This window comes from Grammomys surdaster, unplaced genomic scaffold, assembly GCF_004785775.1.
Source record: "Grammomys surdaster isolate TR1022 unplaced genomic scaffold, NIH_TR_1.0 242, whole genome shotgun sequence".
NCBI classification, from domain to species: Eukaryota; Metazoa; Chordata; class Mammalia; order Rodentia; family Muridae; genus Grammomys; species Grammomys surdaster.
The window spans coordinates 9,931,462-9,956,237 of record NW_021604687.1 but is presented as its reverse complement, the minus strand read 5'-3'; the positions used below and the strand labels follow the sequence as shown (position 1 = coordinate 9,956,237).

At 41.0% G+C, this 24,776-nt stretch overlaps 1 protein-coding gene across 1 annotated transcript in view; it reads right to left on the bottom strand.

Moving 5' to 3' along the window:
- Ube3c (ubiquitin protein ligase E3C) overlaps nt 1-24,776 on the bottom strand; it is a 101,862-nt gene that overhangs the window by 8,408 nt on the left and 68,678 nt on the right. The window contains exons 18-22 of the mRNA XM_028774739.1: nt 24,037-24,284; nt 13,009-13,221; nt 9,495-9,683; nt 9,319-9,385; nt 4,368-4,498 (exon numbers count right to left, since the gene is read on the bottom strand). Coding sequence (XP_028630572.1) covers nt 4,368-4,498; nt 9,319-9,385; nt 9,495-9,683; nt 13,009-13,221; nt 24,037-24,284 — 848 coding nt within the window. The remainder of the gene's footprint in view (nt 1-4,367; nt 4,499-9,318; nt 9,386-9,494; nt 9,684-13,008; nt 13,222-24,036; nt 24,285-24,776) is intronic.

The following is a 24,776-nucleotide window of genomic DNA, read 5'->3' as shown; positions in this document are numbered from 1 at the left end:
AGGGAGGGGGAGGAGCGGGAGGACAGGGAAAAGCTAGAGGCAAGAGATCAAGAGAGTCCTGATAACAATTTTTCTATAGCACTTAATGATTTTTGTTGGCAAAAATTCCATTAATTAAACATACTAGCTTTAATTAGCTTTTAGCAGATGCTGCTCTTCCTCAGTAACTGGACATAGAGGTGTCTGTTCTGTGAGGTTCATGCTATTTGTAGTCCATCAGAATTACGCCCATCCACTCCATCTGTATGCTCTGGTGTACTCACAGCCACCTCTGAGAAGCCATAAGGCCAACATGCTTTTCTAACTCAATAAGTCTGACCCAACAACTGTAAGAACTATTGTGGAACTCTTTGACTTCTTGGAAGATAGGGTCTTGCTATGGAACTACCAACTGGTTCTACTGCCTTACCTTTACAAAGTGCTAGATTATAGGCTGGATTATAGTTTTCCTTTCCTAGGTGAGTTCAGCCTTGGCATATTCTTTATTGAACAGTTCATGTTTATCTTGCTATTATACTTTTTTTTTTTTTTTGATTTGTTCGAGACAGGGTTTCTCTGTGTAGCCCTGGCTGTCCTGGAACTCACTCTGTAGACCAGGCTGGCCTCGAACTCAGAAATCCGCCTGCCTCTGCCTCCCAAGTGCTGGGATTAAAGGCGTGCACCACCACCACCCGGCACTTTTATACTTTCTAGTTCATGATTTTGGACAACTTTCTTGCAGTTATTTTTGAGACAGGATTTCTAGGACCCAGGCTGTTTTAGAACTCACTCTATAGATCATGCTAGCCTCCAATCTTGAAATTTTAAAAGATAGGTTTGTGGGTGTCTTGCCTGCATTATATCTGTGAACAGCATTGGTGTCTGCAGAGGCTAGAAGATCTCCTGAAAGCGGAGCTACACAGTCAGTTATGAGTCGTCGTGCTCTGGAGTACCATGAGTAGCCAGCACTCTTAACCATCAGCCTATTTCTCTAGCTTACGTGATGTTTATTACCTTTACTATCTACCTCTGGACAACATATTTGGTTGTTTACCTTGCTTCAGTAACTTAGAAGAGTCACATGATTTCTGTCCTACTTGTTTAATGAATAAACTTTCTTTTTTTTTTTTAAGATTTATTTATTATATATGAATACACTGTAGCTATCTTCCAGACACACCAGAAGAGGGCATCAGATCTCATTACAGATGGTTGTGAGCCACCATGTGGTTGCTGGGATTTGAACTTAGGACCTCTGGAAGTGCAGTCAGTGCTCTTAACCTCTGAGCCATCTCTCCAGCCCATGAATAAACTTTCTTAACTTTCTCCAAACCCAGCAGTGTGGACAGTTGTTTTTTGTGAAAAAATGAGCTCCTGGCAGTTGTGCAGGTCTTCCTATCTTCACTTGAGTATTAACTACGATGCTATACTAAACTATCACTGTCCATCTTTAAAAACAGCTTTGTAAACTATAATTGGTTTACTTAAGGACTTAGCCATTAAATTTATGATTCAGTAATCTAGCAAATTGCTACATTTGTGCCATTATCCCCACTATGCAGGTTTGGAATGTTTCTGCATTCTCAATGAGCTTTCTTCCTTCTGCCTTGGCCCACCCTCAGCTATCTTTATAGCTCTGGCTTTAAGAGTATGTGGTGGAATTCACAGTAAGATGCCAATGCTCATATCTTCTGATCATACTATAGTAATTTGCTTCTTTTAAATGTCTGAGTATCTGCAGCTCATGGTGTCTATTACTAGCTGACCCTTGGCCTTCTTCCATGTTGGGTCCTCATAACCAATACTGTCACCTGTCCTGAGCACACTGCTTGAGATGATACAACACTTTCAAAAGAACCTGTTTATATCTACCCAAACTGTCCAGGACATACGGAAGGAACTAAAGGACATATCTAACCTGGTAAGGTAATATAGGCCAAATCTTAGTATTCACAAGACCAAAGCAGCAGGACTAAGAGTTTGAGGCCAGTCTGAGCTAAATAGTGAGTTCAAGGGTAAGTCTAAGCTATAGAGCAATATCATCTAAAAACTAAAATCAAAACTAAAAACCATGCCCATGCATGACAGTACACCTAATCCTTACCTGGAAGACAAATTCTACAGGTGTTATTAAGGGACAAGTAGCATAACTTCACCAAGCCTCAGATACCTGAAACTGATGAGAAACTCGGCTGCCTAGCTCTACAGAGCAGTATGAAGCGGCTGGTCCCAAGAGCCTGCAAATATCTGTTTCTTTCTTTCTTTTTTTGGTTTTTCGAGACAGGGTTTCTCTGTGTAGCCCTGGCTGTCCTAGAACTCACTCTGTAGACCAGGCTAGCCTCGAACTCAGAAATCCGCCTGCCTCTGCCTCCCAAGTGCTGGGATTAAAGGTGTGCGCCACCACTGCCTGGCATAAATATTTGTTTCTAACAAGCTTTCCAGTGTTGTTGGAGCTGTAGTCCAAACAGCTAGACTCTGTTTACAGTGGGTCAGACACTGTAAATATACCACGGGCAAACTCTTCTATTATTGATCGCTGAACTGTAGTGACTTACAGGATTATCTCTATTTTAGGATATTACAAAGTAAAATATCTAACAAGAAAAATAAAGATATCCCTAATCTGCTCTGAAATGACTTAGGACTACAGAGTGAACATGGCCAGGCAAGAGGTTAAAGTGGGCAAGGTCTTTTCCAGTTTTACAAGGCAGAGGACAACCTTGGGGATTAGTTCATGCCTCCTACATTCAAGTCTTAGGACAACTTGTGGGAGCTGGTTCTTTCCTTCCTCCATGTGGGTCCTAGAGATTAAATTCAGTACACCAGGACACACACACACACACACACACACACACACACACACACACACTCACACAGCTGAGTCACTTTGTGTTTGAGACAGGATCTCATCATATAACTCTGGCTAGCCTGGAAATCGTAGCTATCCACCCACCCCAGCCTCCCAAGTGCTGTGATAAAAGGTGTACATTACCACACCCCGTCTAAAATTTTTATTACATTTATTCATTGTGTGTATGTTTTGCATGAGGTGTGTGTCAGGACATGTTAGGACATGTCAGGACAACTTTCAGAAACTCTTTCCATCCATCACACAGGTTTTAGGTGTTGAACTCAGGTTAGGTTGTCAGTTCTGACACCAAGTGTCTTTTCCCAGTGAGCTATCAACAGCCCCTGCTGGGCCACCTTGCTGACTCTACTATGTATTTATTAAGTATAAATGCTGCTTTAACCTATTTTATAATGAATATAGGAAATATCATTAAATGTCTCTCAAGAACATTTTTGTGTGTGGAATGTTTGTATGGGTGGGTATGGGTATGCATGTGGAATCTTAATAAGAGGTTGGGTGACTTTCTCAATTGCCCTCCACATAAATTTGTAAATTGTGTGTGTGTATACTGTATTTGAGATTAGAAGACAACTTTAAGGAGTATGTTCTCTCCTGCCACTTTCTTTCAAAGCAGAATGTCTCATTTCTACTGCATAGTGTAACTTAGGTTAATTACCAGGGAGCATCTAGTCTCAAAGTACTGTAGGAGTGTTGACATTACAAATGCACAGTATTAAATCAGGATTAGACTCAAGTAGTCAATCAGGTGACTTTACCTGCTGAGCCATCTTGCTGTCTTGCCACTTACATTTTGAAATGGGGTCTTTAAATAACTTCAAGCTTACTAATTCAGCTTGACTGTCTGCCCAGCAGGCTCCAAGGATTTTTCTGTCTCCACTTCTCTAGTGCTGAGATTATAGGCCCAGCTTTTTTCAACTGAGTAGTAAGTATCTGTTTGTTTATTCTGTTTTGTTTTGGAGACAGCAGGGTCTCACTATTTAGCTCTCAGTGGCTTTGAACTCACTATGTAGACCAGGCTGGTCTCTAACCCAAAGATATCAGAGTCCTGGCCACTAAAGTCCTGGGATTAAAGGCATGTACCACCTTGCCTGATAGATACTAGGTATTGGATTTAGGTCCTCCTACTTGCATGGTGAGTATTTACTAATTAATTGAACCATTTCCCCAATGCCCCAAATGACTTTAATTAGTAAAGACTAAGTAATCAAACAAGGCTCGGATAATGTGAACCAAACAGTAGTAACAGTCATGACCAAGCTTTCCTTCTGCTCATCTCAATGCCTGCATTTGAGGCTGTGCTCTCTTCAACTCAGAGTGGAAAATCATCACCGTGGACTGACAAGGCCGATAACTATAAATAACTTCAGTCAGCCTATCTGAACACAGGCTCTCTAGACACCACAAGTCTAAATACAATTATTACAGCACTCAGTACTTAGAGTGGGACAAAAAGACAACAACTATATAGTGACCAGATCTGTATGATTTTAAAGAAAATGGCATGGAAGATGCATACCTTGAAACCCAGGAGAGGTGGGCGGGAACAGCTTGTTACAAACTTGAGCAGCTTGCGCTTTTCTTCATCAGTGAAACCTTCTACAACTCTCCAGAAGATTTTAATGACAGGATGATCAGCAGAATAGCCCCCTGTGACAAAATGAACACATTAAAAATAAAACCAAGCCAGGCAGTGGCAGCACATACCTTTAATCCCAGAACTTGGGAGGCAGAGGCAAATGGATTCCTTGAGTTTGAGGCCAGCCTGGTGTACAGACTGAGTTACAGGACAGCCAAAGCTACAGAAAAACTGTCCAAACAAACAAAACCAAAACAAATAAACACCCTACCCTCACCCCAAACCAATGCAGAAGGAGCAGCAACAAACTTGGGAATATGACACCAATATTTTGAGGGGCCTGTGAGACAGTAGAGTAGGGTTTCTAAGCCAAACTGCAAGATACCTGCCTCTGGTCCTTTGGAGAGGGTAGGTGTGACCATGATGGAGCGGATGTGAAATGATGCCTAGTTCTACAGCACTGCGGCAGCAAGAACATTTTACACACTGAAATCAAACACTAGAAACCAAAAACATGTGGAGTAGACCTTCTTGAGTAGGAACTGACTCTTGGTTATACATCTGAAAAATGGTAGACACTAATTGTCTATTTATTGCCACTCCTTCTGGTAAGGTTCAGCCTGTGGCTGACAACCAGCCCTGCCTGTATTAGACACAATTCTAAAATGTACTATCTGCTACTTATAGCTTTTAATCTCATTAAGTGCTTCCTAAAACTAAAATAATTGCCATATATTGTTCCCTCATTGTTAATACACTACAGAAATAACATCAATAAGATATCTTAAGTGCATTAATTGGCACCAAAATGACTATGGTAATATTTTAAATCTATTTACTGGAATAGCTGGGATCCTTAAAGGTATAAACTCTCGGGGAAGACAAACAACTCAGGCCAATTTCTTGGCAAAGAAAAGTCAGAATGATGGCATTTTCCTAAACACATGACTGGATAGTGTAGACACTATGACCTGTGGCATTATTTGTTTTTACATAAGATTAGAGTTCAGGTTTAGAGCAACAGCAATTACAGAAGAAAAAAAAAAGCACACACATCAATGCAAATTTAAGTGATTTTTAGTAAATTTAGAATCACTAGCACATCCATATTTAGAACCTCTCCATTTTTCTCACAAAGCTCCTACAGACACCTCTGACCTGTCTCTAACTCCACAGATGGTACATACAAAATGCCTTTTAACTGAACACAGGAACTCTGGCTGGGTATTTTCTTCTCTCTTTTCGTTTCTCTTCCCTTTCCACCTGTGTCTTGGTCTCACTTTACAGCACAGATTTGCCTTTAACACAGAGATCTTGCCTCAGTCTCTTGAGGACTACATCTAGCTGGATCTGTTCATTTATTTACTGTGTGTATGTGGTTCTTTCTCTACCATGTGGTTCTCTGGGATCAAACTCAGGTTCTCAGGCACAGCCACAAGAACACAGAGTCAGCTCTTCAGTCCTAGATTTTTTTTTCATTTTTTGGTAAAATATACAATATAAAATTCGCCATTTAAACCACTTTTATGTGAGGATTCAAGAGTATTGATTACATTTACTTTTCCATGAAGCCATCAGTCTTACCTCAAACAGGACCCTCACCCTGCCTCCTTCTCATTAGAGAAGTTCAGTCTCCTTTATGAGTCTGTGAGCCTCTTTCAGGTGCCTCACATAAGCAGAGTCATCGAGTTCTGCCATTTATTTATTTATTTATTTATTTATTTATTTATTTTTTTGTTTTTCAAGACAGGGTTTCTCTGTGTAGCCCTGGCTGTCCTGGAGCCCACTCTGTAGATCAGGCTGGCCCCGAACTCAGAAATCCGCCTGCCTCTGCCTCCCAAGTGCTGGGATTAAAGGCGTGTGCCACCACCGCCCGCCACCACCGCCCGGCGAGTTCTGTCGTTTATTTTGGTCTATTTACTTAGCACAATGGGGCTCAAGATCCATCCATGTTGGGGCCTGTACAACTAGCTCAGTGGGTCTATGCAACTTGCTGCCAAACCTGATGATCCGACCTCAATTCCTGGGTCTCACATACTAGAAGAACAGAATTGACTTCCACAAGCTGTTCTCTGACCACAAAAATGTTGTAGCACTTTTGTGCATCTATGTACCTCACACACAGTCCTAAAGTTTTTTTAAAAATGGGTGGGGCAGAGTTGGCACAGTAATATAGAGTACTGGCTGCTCCTTCAGAGGACTCGGGTTTGATCTATGGTAGTTCACAACTGCTTATAATTCTAGTGCCTGGGGAATCTAACACTAAGTCAGATTCACATTCAGGCAGAATACCCATACACAAAAACAAAATGTTTTTTAAAGATTTATTTATTTATTCCATGTATATGAGTATACTGTCACTGTCTTCAGACACACCAGAAGAGGATTCCATTACAGATAGTTATGAGCTACCATGTAGTTGCTGGGAATTGAATTCAAGACTTCTGGGACAGTTGTCAATGCTCTTAACAGCTGAGCCATCTCTCCAGTTCTTGTTTTTTGAGACAGCATTTCTCTCGCTCTGGGTGTCCTGGAACTCAAGATCTGCCTGCCTCTGCCTTCTGAGTGCTGGGATTAAAGGTGCGCACAACTACTCTCCACCTTGTTCTAATTTCTTGTTATTTGGTGGTGAAGAGAACAGAACCATGGACACCAGGAAGTACTCTACCACTAAGCTGTGCTCTCTCAGGAACCAGAGAGCCATTCTTACCACAGCCGTACCATTTTAGATTGTAATGAGCAGCAGATGAAGCTTTCAATTTCTGCACATCCTGCCCAACACCTATGTTGTTTAATACTATCCCTAATGAGTATGAACTTAAATCTTAGTGTGGTTTTTCTTCATTTCCTACATTAACATATATAGTACCACCTCCAACTTCGAACTTGAGATGACCATGTCTCACCATCATCATAGCACTTAACTGCTAAGAGTTTATCTATTCTAGAAACTAGATATTTATGTGTGACTTGCAAATATTTTCTTCAATTCACATTGCTTATTGTACAGTATACTACACAAAAGTATATAGTGAGGTTATTAATCTACTTTGTTATTTCTGTCTACAATGTGAGACTTGGGTATGTATGACTTCCCCTTCTGCAGAGACCCAGTCATTCTATATTCAACTGTTTAAATAACTCCAAACTAACCTGGTTATGATGGTGTACATCTTTAATCCCAGTACTGGAGAGGCAGAGGCAAGCAGATTCCTGAGGCTGAGGATAGCCTAGTCTACTGAGCAAGTTCCAGGACAGCCAAGGCTACAAAGAAAAACCCGGTCTGAGGGAGAAAACTCCAAACTTTTTCAAAGAACTCTTATTAACATTGATACCTATCAAGAGGGCATCTCTCTACAAACACTTGAGAGTGTCTCTGTTGAGCACAGCCGTTTAGAAAGTGCTGAACTTTATCTCTCTAGTCACTAAGGATGGGTGTTAAGTATCTCTCTGTGTGCTTAAATAATTGCTATACCATTTACTTGTTAGAGTCTTGTAACAAATTTTTGCCTTTGTTTTTAAGCTTATCATTGAGTGGCAATAGTTCTTTTCATATTTCAATCCTATTACTAGTTACACTTTGAAACTTTTCTATCCCAAGCTGTGCCTATCCCTCATTCTTTCCTATAAGAAATATCAAATGGGTAAATGAGTCTTTTTTAACAAATACTATAGAACTTATATTGAGGACAAGGAATTCAAGTCCATTTCTTTTTCTTTCTTTTCTTTCTTTTTTTTTTTTGGTTTTTTGAGACAGGGTTTCTCTGTATAGCTCTGGCTGTCCTGGAACTCACTCTGTAGACCAGGCTGGCCTCGAACTCAGAAATCCGCCTGCCTCTGCCTCCCAAGTGCTGGGATTGAAGGCGTGCGCCACCACCGCCCGGCTAAAGTCCATTTTTAAAAAAAGACTTGTTTATTTATTTTTATGTGAGCACACTCTTCAGACACACCAGAAGAGGGCACCATATCCCATTACAGATGGTTGTGAGGCACCATGTGGTTGCTGGGATCTGAACTCAGGACCTCTGGGAGAGCAGTCAAGTGTTCTTAACAGCTGAACCATCTCTTGGTGGGGGGGAGGGCGCCCAGGAATTCAAATCTTTTTATCTCCCACCCATTAAGACCTTTATGCAAAGGTTTTAATCTTCCTCACCCAGTAAAACCTTTGTTTACACAAAGGGCCACTGTCCTAGTCAAGGAATTTGGTTTGTATTTTTGACAAAGGAGCTCCCTGATTAAAGGCAGGCACTGCCACCACAGCCACCACTACCACCAGGTTCTACCTCATTTTCTTTTATTCATTTTTTCTTTGTTTTTAGAGACAGGATTTCACTGTGCAGCCCTAGCTGTCCTGGAGCACAGGGATTTCCCCTGCCTCTGCCTCCCAAGTGCTAGGACTAAAGGCATGGGCCACCATCTCTGTTTTTTGTTTTTGAGATAGGCTCACATGCTAAGCACATTTAACTACAGACAGTATCCTAGTTAGCCTATCACTCTTTTTATTTTTGTTGTTTTTCAGACTAAGTCTCTCTACATAGCCCTGGCTATCTGGGAACTCACTATATAGGCCAGGTTGGCTTAGAATACACAAAGATCTCCCTGCTTATGTCTTTCAAGTGCTGAGATTAAGGAAGCAATACTACCATGCTCAGCAAGACTGGGAATAACCAAATGTTCATGAGTAGAAATAAAAGGTAAATTATGAAGAAGAAAGTACACAATATACTGAATATTATAAAAATGAGAAAAGGCTCACACATGCACACCAGCAGCCATGCAAATAACTGAGAATAAGTAGTTCACAGTAAGGTAGACAGAAGATAGGGATATAAGAGGTTACAGTGACAACTGTTCTATGAAAAGGCTCAGTCTAATAATAAATGTAACATACCTGAATAGTTTGTAAAGGATTTTAGGTCCTCCAGACTTACAGGAACTTGTGCACCAGAAATTAATACCTAGGGGAGACAGGGGAGGGGGGTATAAATTGTAAACCTGAAGGGATATTTTCAGAATGTGTTTTATTTCCTGAGACAACTGTGTCTTTGAGAGTAGTAGCCATAATACCTGAATTTCCTGTTGGTCAAACATTCGGAGCCACTCTAGGCTCACAACGTTGGCTAGACCCTGGCGGAAAGCTAGGCAATGCGGTCGGATCTGCTTGTTCAGCCGGTAGTCAGCCACCAGGTGGATGTAGGCAATTCGGTTGGCCCCAGTTACTGGGATGTCTTTCCCACCAAATTTTAGTTCAACCACCTGTAACAGAAAACACAGGGTTCTAGAAGTGGGAAAACAGGGAAACAAAAGAAAATAAAAATCTAGCATACATCAGCAGCTCAGGCTCATGACGGGTTAGCTATGACATGAAGCAGCACCTTTTTTCTTTCCCATCATTAAGCATCCTGTCCTATCCTAGTACTCAGAAATAATGGAATTGTGACAATTTCATTTTTAAAAAGTACAGTCACTAAGAGCAAAGTTATGAATCAAAGGATCATTTTAGTCCCAGAGAGAATAAGGTACTCATTTTGGAGAATAAACAGCCACTACACTTCCTTTAATCTTTTTAGAATGTTGTCTCTATTATAGAATGTTTGATTTAAAGGACAGTGGTAAATGATTTTGAAGGGAAGGAGAAAGATATATTGACATGCCTATTAATTCTACCACTTGGAAAGCTAAGGCAGGAAGATTTCTAGTCTGTCCTGAGTTACACAGTGAAAAAAACTCTTAAAAACAAAATTCAAAATAAATCAAAACATAAAGAAAAAAAAAAGACAAAACAACAACACCCTCCACCCCCCAATACAGCAATACTGTTTCTTTTTTTATTTATCTTGGTTTTTCAAGAGAGGGTTTCTTTGTGTGTAGCTCTGGCTGTTTTGGAACTTGCTTTGTAAATTAGGCTGTCCTTGAACTCAGAGACTGGCTTGCCTGGCTCTGCTTCCCTAGTGCTGTGAACAAAGGTGTGTGCCACCACCACCTCCTGGCTACTCTGTGTTTCTAAATCTAGAATGAATCTGAAAAATAGCTCTTTAAATGTCATTTCAGGGCCAGCAGTGGCAATGCAGTTCTCACAGTAACACAAGCCCTTCCCTCAGCAGTGGTACTGTTACTACATGAACTTTCATATATAGAGAAGATGACCACAGATGCAGTAGCATTAGCTACAAGAGCATGCTCTGAAATCCCTTACTTATAACCACAGGATAGAAACGCATTTCTGGTGTTAGTAGAGGTTACCTATTCCAAGGATAAAGAATATATAATGAATAAGTGAGGGCTTCATAATTATAATCCCGCACTTGGAAAGCAAAAGCAGACAGCTAATTCAAGCCCATGTTGGGTCACATAACGGTGGCTAGGGGTGGGGTGGAGCACAAAATAAAGGAGCAAAGACATTTCTGTATTCATACATTAATGCTGGCACTATTGTTAGTGATGGTCTGAAACAGGCTCTGCGTCCGGGCAGCAGGAGTAAAGTTTTGGCTATAGGAGTGCTTTATATTGTATATCACAGAACTACTGGCACCACCACCTTTCCCCAGCTCTACTTTCTTTTCTATCCCTAACCTGAGTAGTATTTTCTATACCCTCAAGTTTTACCACGTTACATCGAGGATATTTCAATGTTAGGTGAGAAGCTTTACTTAAATCAACCTGAATCTGGTACTAGAGGGCATGGTAACCTGTTCCCATTTTATTAAAGTTATGCAGCTTTCAACTTCAATGATAAACGTGGCTGATTCTCTTCCTGCAGTATTTCACATTTTAGAGATCCAATCTTTCTTACTAATTTGCTTTCTCAATTTGGGACCAATCAAATCTTACAATGGGCTTTCAAGCCATTGTCTCCAAGCTGAGCAAGGACTGCTCATTACCTTAATTCCTCTGCTTGCATTCAGCTGACAGTTCATCTGTTAACCAGGCCTTCTGAGGCTGGCTATTATATTTCCATATATAAAAACACCGCTTCCTTAAATGGATTAAGGTAGGTAATAGATGATGATGATGTGATTGTAGGATGTAAAGACAAAGACACAACCAAGTTTTTAGTTAAAGGACTTCTAAGACCACCAATCATCTAATAGTGGAACTTCTAGTAACTTATGAAATACTGATACTACCTTTAATTTAAAATCCTCTCTCAGCTACATCTAAATATCTATGTTTAGTCTATATTCATTTAAAAGTGACCCAAATGTGCTGCAATTCTAGGTTTGATGGGTATATTAAGACACTCTTTGAAGACTGAACAGAAAGGTCACGGGCATAGCTTAATGGGAGAAGAAATGACTAGCACTGTCAAATCCTAGGTTCCACTACAGCAGTGCAATGAAAAACAAACAAACAAACAAACAAAAAACAACACAGGGAAGCTCTCCTTGTAGGTGTCTTCCTCTGGCACTTCTGAGGGTCAGCTGTGACAATACCACAGCAGCTTCTGCAACAGGGAAGACCCTATGACTTGTCTAAGGTCACACAGTCAAGAAAACCGAGGACTCCAATAAGGCCTTATGATTCCAGCCCCAGCCCAACTAGTCATCATTATTTATAGTCTGGTTATACCCTTGGCTTTTTTCCCCCTGTAAACAGGCATAATGCTCACACTAAAGGAACTGCCTCTTTTTTTTTTTTTAAAGATTATTTTATATATATATTGAGTACATTGTTGCTGTCTTCAGACACACCAGAAGAGGGCATCAGATCCCATTACAGATGGTTGTGGTTGCTGGGAATTGATAGAGTCATCTGGGAAGAGGGAACCTTAATTGAGAAAATGTCCCCACCAGACTGACCTGTAGAGAATTTTCTAGATTGATTATTGATGTGGGAAAGCACAGCTCACTATGGGTAGTGCCATCCCTGGGCTGCTGGTCCTGGGTTCTGTAACAGGCTGAGCAAGCCACAAGAAGCAAGCCAGTCAAGTCAGCAGCACCCTTCTGCATCAGTTCCTACATCTGGGTTCTTTCCTTGTTCCTGCTTTCTTACTCCTTAGATGATGAACTACAAGCTGTAAAAATGAATAAACCCTTTCCTCCTCAAGTTGCTTTTGGTCAGGGTTTTATCATAGCAACAGAAACCTTAACTAAAGAGACTGTGTTATCAAGATACATGGCAATAGGAGCACACACATTGCCTGTACAGTGAAAACATCCTTATAATGGTACAAACCTCACCTTGCTCTCTGCCCTCTTAGTGCTGAGATTACAAGCCTGCAGTTCAGCATGAACAATTTCTTCTTAACCTGTTTATTCCCTAGGTGTGACTAGTTGGTGAATCCTGGAACCCTGGCACAGAACACACCCAGGATGGCTCCTGGTAATGACATCTGGCCTTCAACATGGACAATGGGGATTAAATTAAACTCACAACTAGGTGTACAATTCAGAGAGAGAAGGACTGACAAGCAGGGCATACTGTCCCTGCAGAGATGCTGAGAACAAGAGTGACCTGGAAAGCTTGAGCTGCTGTTGCAGCCAAGCCCCAGTCAAGTTCTTTCCAATTGAGGACAATGTCATGGTGACAGAAACATAAGGAACGCCTTCTCAGTGAAAGATGAAATGTGTCCCCAGCTCACCTGGGCTTCTCCCAGGTCATTGTTCACCACAGTAAAGTTCAGTCCCAGCTCCTCCACATCCTCCTCATAGCTCTTGAGGAAAAGCAGGTTCCTGTAGACTTCAGGGTCCAATGAGGCAAGGTGGTGGATGTCAACATCTGCACTCGTTCCCAGTAGCTTGGACAGGAAAAAGCCAGCAAAGGGTAGCTCCACCAACATGTTTTCATACAGAGCCTTCAGACAGACCAAAGGGGATTAACAGTCAATATATCTTTATGCTTCCTATAACAGAACACAAGCTAATTCAACAGTGACAGAGTCCTGAAAGGCAGACCCCGACTCCATGATAATGTGAGGCCAATGCATTTACCACGTGCCAGGTCAGGGCTGAAACTAGACTGTAAAGCAAATAGGACTTCTTAAGAGTCAAATCCGTCATGCTACAATCGGTCAGCAAATATTTTCCACAGTCAGATATGAGTGCTCTAGGGTTATAGTGTCTTAGGCACCAAGTGAATACAAACAGGAAACTCAACAAAAGAGAGTACTGTCTCACAGTTCTGCAGATAGATCCTTCCCTCCCCTTCACACTCCTGGCAGCTCTGGACACCTTTGGCACCCACAGCTTCAGCTGCATCCTTCTACTTCCTGCCTCTGCATCTACTCTGTGTGTCTGCTCTGGAAAGTCCCATCTTCTCGTTATCTTAGAAAGACACTGGCCATTGGATTTTGGGACTGAACTTGACTAAGTATTTCCAAATGAGGGGGACATGTTCACAGACAGAGTATGCTAGATCTAGAACAGATCTCTCTAGTGGCTATAGATGTGGTCACATCAAAACTGTGAATATAGCTGCCCACTCTACTGCAGTTCAGAAGACTGCTGTTCTTCCAGAGGATCTGAGTACAATTCTCAGTACCCACATCAGGGGGCTCATAACTATCTATAACTCTGGCTCCAGAAGATCTAATATACTCTTTTGGCCTCTGTGTTGAGGTCTTGAATACATATGTTACACACCTACATGACCTTAAAAAAGGGTAAAAATAAGAAACATGTCCTCATTGTAAGTTAGTTTTGCAATCACTTGCACTGTAGTATAGATAAACCTTGCATGACTATTTGATAATTTTTAATAATTTATTTTTATTTTATATTCACTGGTGTTTGGCCTGCATATATGTCTGTGTGAGGGTGTCCAATCTCTTGGAACTGGAGTTACAGACAGATGTGAGCTGCCATGTGTTTGCTGGAAACTAGACCGGGGTCCTTAACCTCTGAGTCATCTCTCCAGCCCCTTTGATGAATTTCTTACTTGGTTATACCTGAGTAAATTCAGGGAATCCTTCCACAGATCTAAATTTTATCACTCCTAAGACTTCTCATAATAATATATCACACACCAGGTTTTGGAGATTCTTTCCTTTGCTGTGATGTGATAGATTCACCTGGTAATAGACATGTGTGGTGTTTCTACTTCTGAAGTTTCATGAGCATATACTTAGGAACAGAGCATAGAGGTGGCTAGCAAAAGGAAGACACTGTCCAAATAGCTTCTAAAATGCTAGCTAGCACCTTTCCCCCCCACAAATGATGAGTGAGGACTCCTACTGGCCCTCACACTCCCACCTGTCAGGACTGCCAGCTTTTTAATCTTGGCCCTGGTAGTTGAGGCAATGGAGCATCTCACTGTGGCTGGAAGCTGCTCTTCCTGACACCCATTGGATTAATTAGTGTTAATGAGTTACTATGTAGATCTCCAGAGATTCCCTAGCAGAAATGGAAAGTAAAATTATGTAAGGTTTCCAACATCAGGTCAGAGATTCATGCCACACAGTAAATATTCCAATGACCCACAGTTGTAAATGCAATACAGACTCAGAAATGTGTGGTAAGAATTTAAAAAAAAAATTTTTTTAGAGGCTGTGAGAAGGTGGCTTTAGATGGTGAATTCAGGTTCTTACTGACAAGCTAATCTTTGGGACCACATGGTGGAATGAGAGAACTTTACCTTTACTTCCATATGTACACCATGGCAGATGAGCATACCACAAAAGCATATAAACAAACAAACAAACAAACAAACAAACAAAACCCACCACTATACTCTTAGTGTCTTATTCTGACAGGCAAACTTGGAAGCCATAACCAATCTTTGTCAAGTTCCTTGGTTAACAGCTTGCTTGGTGCTCTAGAACACTCTAGTAAACACAAGCATCACACTGAGCAGATCATAACTGACTCATTTTCCTAAGACCTAACATGCCAAGAAATCAATTCCGATGGAGCCACAGAAGTCTTCCTCCACAGTTTTTCCCCTATAGAATATGTGTAACTCAGAGGTCAGCGTTCATAATGAGCCTGTGCTCCCTCCCTGCCTCTCAGGCCAGCAGCGTGCCTAGGCAATGATAACTATAGTACGCAATTTCCTCCATGGGCAACTCTTCTCAAAACAGACAAACAAACAACAGTTAATAATAGTAACCTGGAGCACTTATAAACACCATTACTTCTAAATGAAGGATGAGTTCAAAGCCAAGGAGAGCATTTTGCATAAAGCTGCATGATTGATCCTCATGGACTGAGAAAAAGGCCCTCATTTACACAGTGGACTTTGAAAGTAAGCTGGAGTGTAAATCATTGGATGTTCAATATGGAAGGTCATTGTTTGCCATTTCTGCATTAGTAACAATAAACCAGAGAAATTCGCTAAATATATCAGGACTACCTGAATTTTAAGCAGAAATCCCACTGTGACTCATAAAATGTAAATGCATAGGTATAATTTTTTACATAAGGCAGGTCCAAACCTTTAGAGCATTTAATATACAAGCACTAATAAATGATAGCACTGAAAACTATGACTGCATCAGCTAAATGGATTATAAATTAAATTTCCATAATGTATGCAACTGAGATACAAATGTAAGCATAAATCAAAGTACTTTCTAAATACAGGTTAGTTACACAACTCTAAAACTGTCTATTTTTTATGTAAAATAATCCACTTAGCATTTTCAAGCACATTGCACCACACTTGTTCCTAGAAATATATCAATAACTACCTGTCACCAAAAAAAAAGAAAAAAAAAAAAAGAAAAAGAAAAAAAAATCTAGGTATACAGCAAAGCCTGTATAGAAGTTTCCAGTTATGTCCTTCACTAATGTTTATAGCCAGAAATTGTGCCAAAATGGTTTGAAATGAAAAGGATTAATTATAGTAGAAGCCTTTTAATATAAGTGAGTGCAGTCTTAATGTAATTAATGCAAATTGTGGCTCTATCAGGAAAAAAAATGTGAGCCACAGCACAGGCTACTTGTGCTTGCTGCCAAGTAACTTTGGTAATTTACTACATTAAGAATCAATAAAAAAATAATGCTTTTCAAATGCATCTCTATCAATCTTCAGGTAGTTCTAAAGTGAACATTTATTACTTAATCTAAAAACTATAGGAAATGATGTCTTGCTTTAAAGCCATCCTAAATAAGCAAGGAGATAATAATTTTAATTATTTCTAATAATGCTAACCACATAGCTTAAAAAACAAAACATGTACATGCCATTTAGACTCAGTTTTTAATCTTTGGTTTTCAGTCACAGCTAACTCCTGTAGCATTCAGGCCGACACGGCTCCCTGACACTAAATTAGAGCTGTGCCTAATGCACCAGATGCTATGCTGCACTTTGTTGCCTGTGTGAACCTTAGTTTCAATGAGTGCAACTGCTCATCAGTGATCCAGTGGATGTGCAACTAGAGAGGCAACCGAACACATCTGGCTGTTGTGTTACCAGAAGAACAGGAACAGCCATGGGGAGTCGGGAGGGGAGGAGAGAAGACCTCAAACAGTTACTGCTATTGGAGGCACAACTGCTTTAACTTCTGACTAAATCAATTGATGGCCTTTAAAACATTAAGATACTTAGTTCTGCGTAGATGTACGTGTGGGATTGTGCACGATAGCTACCTGACACGTGTGCTGGTAACTGCAAAAGCAGTAAGTGCTCAGAACCACGGGATCCTCTCTCTAGACCTCCCTTTTCTCTTCACACGTAAGAGTCAGGCATCACTGAGGAATCAAAGGCATGTTCAGTGCTGACCTTAGCAATGAGCAGCACCAGCTCTGCACACTGTTCTGTGCCTGCCACAAAGATCTCATGTCTTTTTCACATCTTAACCCCTGGGGACAGAACTCAAGAGGTCCCTTTGGCACTTCTATTTCCAGAACACATATTCTCCTTGTGATACCCACACTGGGCTAGAGCCCATGGCACCCTGCTGGCACAGTCAGGCTCTCCTTAGTTCAAGATCCTCACTCCTGGGCTCAGCAGGTACAAGTGAATGCCATGCAAGCCTGAGACCCTAAGACCCATTTCTAAAACCCACAGTTGGCCTTTGACCTGTGAAAGTGCACTGTCGCACAGACCCATTCTCACATTATGTACATAATAACAAAAACAAAGATCAAATTAAAAACCAAAAGCTTTTTATTCCAACAGTCCTGTGACAAAAACCTTTGGTGACTTCAGCAACCCTATTGCCCATGATCTAACATTCTAGATACTTATTTTTGCCAACTCACTAGCTCACCTTGGCCACGTTGTCTTCTGAACCTATTCTACTGACCCCCACCCAGAGTCCCTTCACCTTCTTGGTTTGACAGCCCATGCTAATCTCTGTCCCCTTTCTCCTTTTCAGTTCCTTCTCTCCTTGTCTCCACTTACAGACTAATTTCCTTTCCTTTCTTATGTTTTAATGTGTCTAAGTATTTTGCCTAAATGTGTGTACTGGCGATCTTACAGGTCAGGAGTCAGATCCCCTAGGACTGGAGTTATGGGTAGTTGTGAGCCACCATGGCAGGTACTGGGAACCAAACATAGGTCCTTTGCAGCAGCAGTGCATGCTTTTAAATGCCGAACCATCTCTCCAGCCTCTTGTTTTTCTCAACATTCCAGACTTTAGGATGGGATTCTGTGATCATTGTCTGTGCTTTTAGTTTGTTTACACACAGTTCATCATTTCTTTTCTTTAGTTTCTTGGTATAGGGCCTCATGTATCACAGGCTGGCCTTGAATTCCCAATCTTCCTGCCTCTCTCTCTCAAGTGCTGGAGTTACAGGTGACGTCACATCTGGCCCAGCTCACGATTTCTTGCCTCTCTGTAGTTAGTGGCCACTTTGGTTCATTTAACCCAGACTTCAATCAACTTGATAACTCATGTTTCCCTGGGGAGTCATTCTCATGGTTAGTGCAGCAAATTTGAGAACTGGCAGAATGAAGCTTGCAAGCTAGCTAGCCCAAGGGACACATAGACGTCTACCACGTCCCAGGGGAAGCTGCTACTTCTGGGTCATCCTTGGGGCCATCAGCCTCCTTCCCACACAGGCTCTAACCACTTATCTCAGTTCCCTTTGAAGCGTACCTCCCATGACTTCACTGAAGTCTCTCTGCATGTACCTATGGACATACGCTGGGGGAAAGCACTGAGAATTATTAGCACCCTGCCTGCCTTTCTGTCTTCTTTCAGCTACAGCCCTCAAGTCACATTCTCAAATACCTGAACTGAATATGGAATCTTGCAGAGACTATTCTCTCCTCAAAGCACCAGGTCTGTACTTCATGCAGAGGGTAAAAGCAGCAGTTTGCTTGTCTAGTGCTAAAGAAAACGCCCTCATTTTACTGCTTGTTAGTCTGAATGGCCACAGTAGTTCCCAGATGAGCGTCACAGAATGTACCTTAGCTACAATGATGCTACGCTCCCTGACCATCTGCCCAGCCTTTGCTTCCATTCCACACAAAGTGATTGTCCATACTGATAAATGACAAGGCCACTTCTCTGTTCTAATGTTATCTGGCCCATCAGTAACATCACAGAGTAATTATCCTCTTTTCCCTTGAGACAATCTTTATCAGCTGTCTGAAACATTACACTCTCCTTGTTTTCTCTTTCTTTTGTGTAACTTGGTTGTCCCATGGGACTTGGTTCCCAAGCTCCACCCTCTGTGTGCACAGCTTCCAGTCTAAAGCTCAGTCCAGACCTTGTTCTTGAATACAGTGTCTGCCTGAGGTGTAACCCTAACCCTGATGGCTCAGGTATCTAAATCTAGTAACTTCTTATCCAACCTTCCCTAGCTTAGCCAATGCCACCTCTATCCTTCCGTTCTCAGAAGGAAGCAGGCAGGCGCCTCCCTATCCTCTCCCTTCTTCTCCTGACTATCATCAAATGCCTTGCATGTTTCTTCCTTTCAGCCCTATACTGCCAGGGCTGAGACTTCACTGTCACCAACCTCTACCTGACTTTCCCATTTGAGTGCTTGCTCTACCTATTCATAATGTCAAAGTTAAACACATTTCAGGTCATGCAATCACGATCAGGAGTTCCTTACCTGGTCTAACTCATGCTAGAGATTGGCCTTAACTATTTACAGCTGCCTTTCAAAGTTGATCTTGTTTAAGAGCAACACATAGGTGCCATGGCCACTAAATTGTTTTTGTTGTTTTGTTTTGATGAGACAAGATCTCACTATTTAGTCCTGGAACTTGCTTATGTAGACCAGGCTGGCTTTAAACTCAGAGATCCTCCTGCCTCTGCCTCCCAGTGCTGGGGTTAAAGGTGTGCACAGTTATGGCTGGCACAGTCACTAAACTTAAATTCAAATTGTGTAAAAGGTTCTGTCTTAGTTTTAGAAGGTCTGTGCTACTGTCAAGATCACAAGTTTAAGAAAAGATGAGAGCCTTGGTTTGACCAAAGTGGATGGAGCAGAGGACACAACGTACTAAGCTTAGGCTCAAAGATGACGGCAGAGAAGAGGAGCTGTGTCACGTGAAGGATGAGGCAAGCATCTCAAGCTTTACAGATTTAAGCCTCAGAACCCAGAGGGCATTTTCTAAGGGACACTAATGACATATAAGAATAAACTCTTTCAGTTTCCAGAAAGGTCAAGATCAACTGCTAACTGTCACCATCTCGCTTTATGATACATTAACTGCATACTTACTCTACTGAGATACACAATTATAAAGCATGTTGAAGTTACACAATCTGCTAATTAAAAATTTCAAATATATTACCATGGTATTAACAAATAATCTGATTTACAGGCATTCTGCTCCAATAAATCAATATTCTGAATCAAGGGGAAATTTTCAAGTAGAATTCAAATACAATAAAAGATTTGGTCCAATAAATATTCTGAACCTAATTGGCTTAAATGGACTAAGGTGCTTCTATCTGTGAAAAAGTCCAACACGACATGACCACATCCCAGGCTGTTTACTTATCCCTGTCTAGAGCCTGATTTACACACAACAAAGTGCAGCCACGACCCACAGCCCAGGCAGGAGCCATCTGCTAATGGAACTTGTAACTGAGAAGTGACCCGTGACAGGAGGTAAGTCTTCCTGTGCAAAGCTGCTCTGAAGACCTTTGGGCACTTTATCACAGTAAACAATCACTAACATATGCATTAAGAAAATTTAAATATATTATGACCCAATAAATACTATAATCAATCAATAGACAGTCTTCTTCTCTTGCAGATTTAATGTTCAGGTGCCATGCTATTAGTGCTGTACGGGTGCATTCACTTGGATGCAGACATGCTGATGCAAAGTTAACCACTTACAATCTGATAGTAAATAGACACTTCAGCAGCCCCTGAGGAATTCCCATGCGGAAAACTCTGAGGAACTAAATCAACCACCATTCTCAGAGCTACAGCTTTAAAAATAATTTAATTAATTCACTTCTGTTTTTATCCTGCAGTCTTGGGGGTTCAACAACTTGTACAAACTCTTGATCACTGAATTATGTGCCAAGTCTTTGCTTCTTGAGACAAGGTCTTGTTCAGGCTGGTCTTCAACTCACAATCCTCCTGCCTTAGTATTTTAGGTGCTGAAATTAAAGGATCTAAGTGCTGGAATTAAAGTGCCATCACACTCTAATTTTTTTAAAGATTTATTTATTTTATGTATATGAGTACACTGTAGCTGCCTTCAGACACACTAGAAGAGGGCATCAGTCAGTACTCATAACCACTGAGCCATCTCTCCAGACCCCCACTCTCTAATTTTTGGCTAACATGTATTAATTGTACATATGACTGGGGCTCAGAGTGAATATTTCTATACATGCCTACATTGTTCAATGATCAAATCCAGCCTCTCTCATCTACTCTCGTTTTTTTCCCTAACTTCTGTATCATTATTCTACATTCAGGACAACTAGTTTTTAGCTTCCACATACCAGAGTGCACATGTGGTATGTGTTTTTCTGGGTCTGAACTATTTCAATTAATACAATGTCGTTGAGTTCCATTTATTTTCCTGTAAATGGCCTGACATTATTCTTTATAGCTGAATATTATTTCATCATGTATATATACTATAATTTCTTTATAAGAAATTATAAGCACCAGTATGGACAACAAGGACATGCTGACTTCATTTTCTCTGGGAATAAATTAGGCCTTATAAGAATGAGCCACTTATCTGAGGGCTGTAGTTATTCTTTGAGGAACTTCTAAAGTCCATATATACATCTTCACTGTGCACCAAAGGCCTCCCCCCTCTCATAAGCATTTCACCTACCCATAGCCCCTGCCAGTATGGAACTTAAAATAATCTTCCTGAATTCCAAATATTGGGATTATAGGAATGAACCACCATGTCTGCTCTGTCTTTCAATAGTAGCTACTCTAACCGGATAAGATTCTATTTCAATGCAGCTTTATTTGCATTTGTCTGACAGCTAAAGATATTAGAGTTTTATACACACACTTTGCATTACATTTATTTATTTAGGGAGGAGGCACATATCATGACATGCATATGGAAGCTAGGGGACAATTTGTTGTTTTTCTTCTTTTACTTTACTATGTTGAATACAGAGATCAGACTTAGTCATCGGGCTTAGTGATAAGTGTCATTAGTTGGTATGTTATGTGTACACTCCAATGTTACTTCATATGTTGGGTCATGCCTTTAATCCCAGCATTCAGGAGGCAGAAGCAGGCTGATCTCTGCTGTAGTGAGTAAGGTGAAGAAGGGCGGTCCGATGAACCACCTCCTCCCTTAGCTGGGTTGAGTCCTCAGCTGCCCTGCTACAAGAGGCTGTCCCTCACGTTACAAGGATTCCTAACGGTTTCAAGTCACGGAGTCTGCAGTGAAAATCGTTCCTGTGTCAATATGTTGTTGTAGTAAATATTTACTCTCAGCTGGGGGCTTCTACCCTGCCTTCAGGTCCCAGATTAAACACACACACACACACACACACACACACACCCTTTATATTTATAATAAGCCTCAATCAGCACCAGAGCTAGGCAGATATCTAATTTCTGTGCTATTAGGATCCTTACATTTCTGACAGGGTTTCTCTGTGTAGTCCTGGCTGTCCTGGAACTCACTCTGTAGACCAGGCTGGCCTCGAACTCAGAAATCCACTTGCCTCTGCCTCCCAAGTGCTGGGATTAAAGGCGTGCACCACCACCGCCCGGCGATCCTTACATTTCTATAAATAACCCCAAGCTATAATTTGCCATGTTCCATCTGGGCAGCTCTTAACTCCAACTGGCCAACCCTCATGGCCATAACTTCATGATTCACCTAACCCGTGGTGTCTTCTCCCCTTCCTACCTTCTTCTCTCTTCCTTTCTTTAGTATTTCAAGACATAGTTTCTTTGTGTAGCTTTGGCTCTCCTAGAACTCACTTTGTAGACCAGGCTGTCCTGAAACTCACAGAGATCTGCCTTCTTCTGCCTTTTGAGTGCTGGGATTAAAGGCGTGTGCCAACACACTAATCAGAATTGGGTAGTTAACAGCCTGACAACAGGGCTAGAGAGCTGGCTCAGTGATACAGAGCAATACACTATTTCTGCAGAGGACCTGAGTTCAGTTCTCTGTCCATGTCAGTCGGCTCACAATCACCTAAGTCCAGCTTCAGAAGGATCCTAGGCCTTTGGCCTCCAAGTGCTCCTGGACTCACATCTACTATCCATAGACAAACACATAGTTAAAGATAAACATAAACCTTGAAAACAACTGAGCCTGATGGCAGAGATCACTGGACATACAGCAGATGCACCATGCCTTCCACTACAAAACTGTTATCTGTCCCATGGGATCAAATTAGAGCTCAAATACACACTCATTTTACCGGATCAGCCTGCTAGGTACATTCTTCCACAATTAACAGTAACCAACATTTTAATTTAAAATTCAAGTAAGCAAACAAAATAAACATAATATAGAAATATATACTTGTATATAAAAGCCCCACATTTAAAAATATGAGTAACCAGTAAAAGTTTACTTTAACTACATTTTGTTGGGATTGAGGGTTACTTATAGGGAGCAATTGAAATGCAGATTCCCCAGAGCCAAGTGTGCCCCTGTCTGTCTTGTTTCTGTACATTTTACCATTAAACCTGAAATTCTGCCTTTAGTTACACATTCCCCAGTCATGTAACATGTCTAAATCACATTGAACAACTTTGAAATAGTTACTTTGGGGATGGGGTGATGGCTAAGTGGGTAAAGTTCTTACTGGAGGCATTCTGTTCCTAGCACCCACATTCATAGAACAAAACCACAAACAGCCAGGCGTGGAAGCATACTTCTATATTCTCAGTGCTGGGGAGCTGGGAAACGCTGGGGCTTGATAGTAAACAGAATTAACTAGTTCTAGGTTCAGTGAAAGAACCTGTTTCACACAATAAGGATGGTAGTGAGCAAATGAGAAAGACACCATTTCCAAGTATACCCATGCATACATTAAAAAAAAAAACAAACAAAAATAAACATGTATCTCCATCTGTAATCTTATAGTCCTATTTTTTGTACTAGACCGATTATTTTTTAGCCCAACTACTGCCCACTCAACGTATGATGATGATAAAATGTAGTTGTTATATAACTACTAGGTAGGGATCAGCAAAATGTTTGTTTTCTAACCATTTTGAATAATGATAATCAATAAAATGTAGACAACTCTATAAACACAGTAAAATGACATCTTTTGTTTTGAGCCTTATTTTTATACAAAAATTACCTTTCCAAGCATTCTGCCTAGGAAGTAGTAGTGCCTTGCAAAAGAATCTCCCACAAGCATCTGAGCAGCCGGGTTGGGGTATAGAAGCCCTTCATTAGTAGTCTTAAAGAACCCCTGGTTGGGGTTAAATCCAGATTTCAGTAGTTCATTTAAAAACTCTCTGAAAATACCACCACCATCGATGCCAGCTTCATCCAGGCCATGGGCATTGAGCAAGTGTACTCGGATCCGTTTTTTCAAATCAGGTTCTATTAAAAATAGAGCAATAAAATAAACAGTATTATAGAAAGTATTATAGAAATACTTTCTATATATTTTATATAATATATAGTATATCTATATACTTTACTATATGTTATAGTATAGTATTATAGAAAGGCACCAAGACTATCAACCAGGGATCTTTCAGATTTATGGTCCAACAACCAGCAATACTAAAAAAACAATTACATCAGAGTTACTTAAAATGCAAATAAACATAAGTCAAAAATACCAACTTTTATGTGAAGGTCCCATTAAACATATGAGTAACCACGAAAGCTCATGGGCAGGAGAAAAAGGAGACTTCTTCTAAAGAGAGGTAAGTCTGAGGCAGCAAGAGCGATGGGCAATCTTGGATGGAGAGGTAAGTCTGAGGCAGCAAGAGCGGTGGGCAATGGTGGATGGAGAGGTGAGTCTGAGGCAGCAAGAGCAATGGGCAATGGTGGATGGAGAGGTGAGTCTGAGGCAGCAAGAGCGAT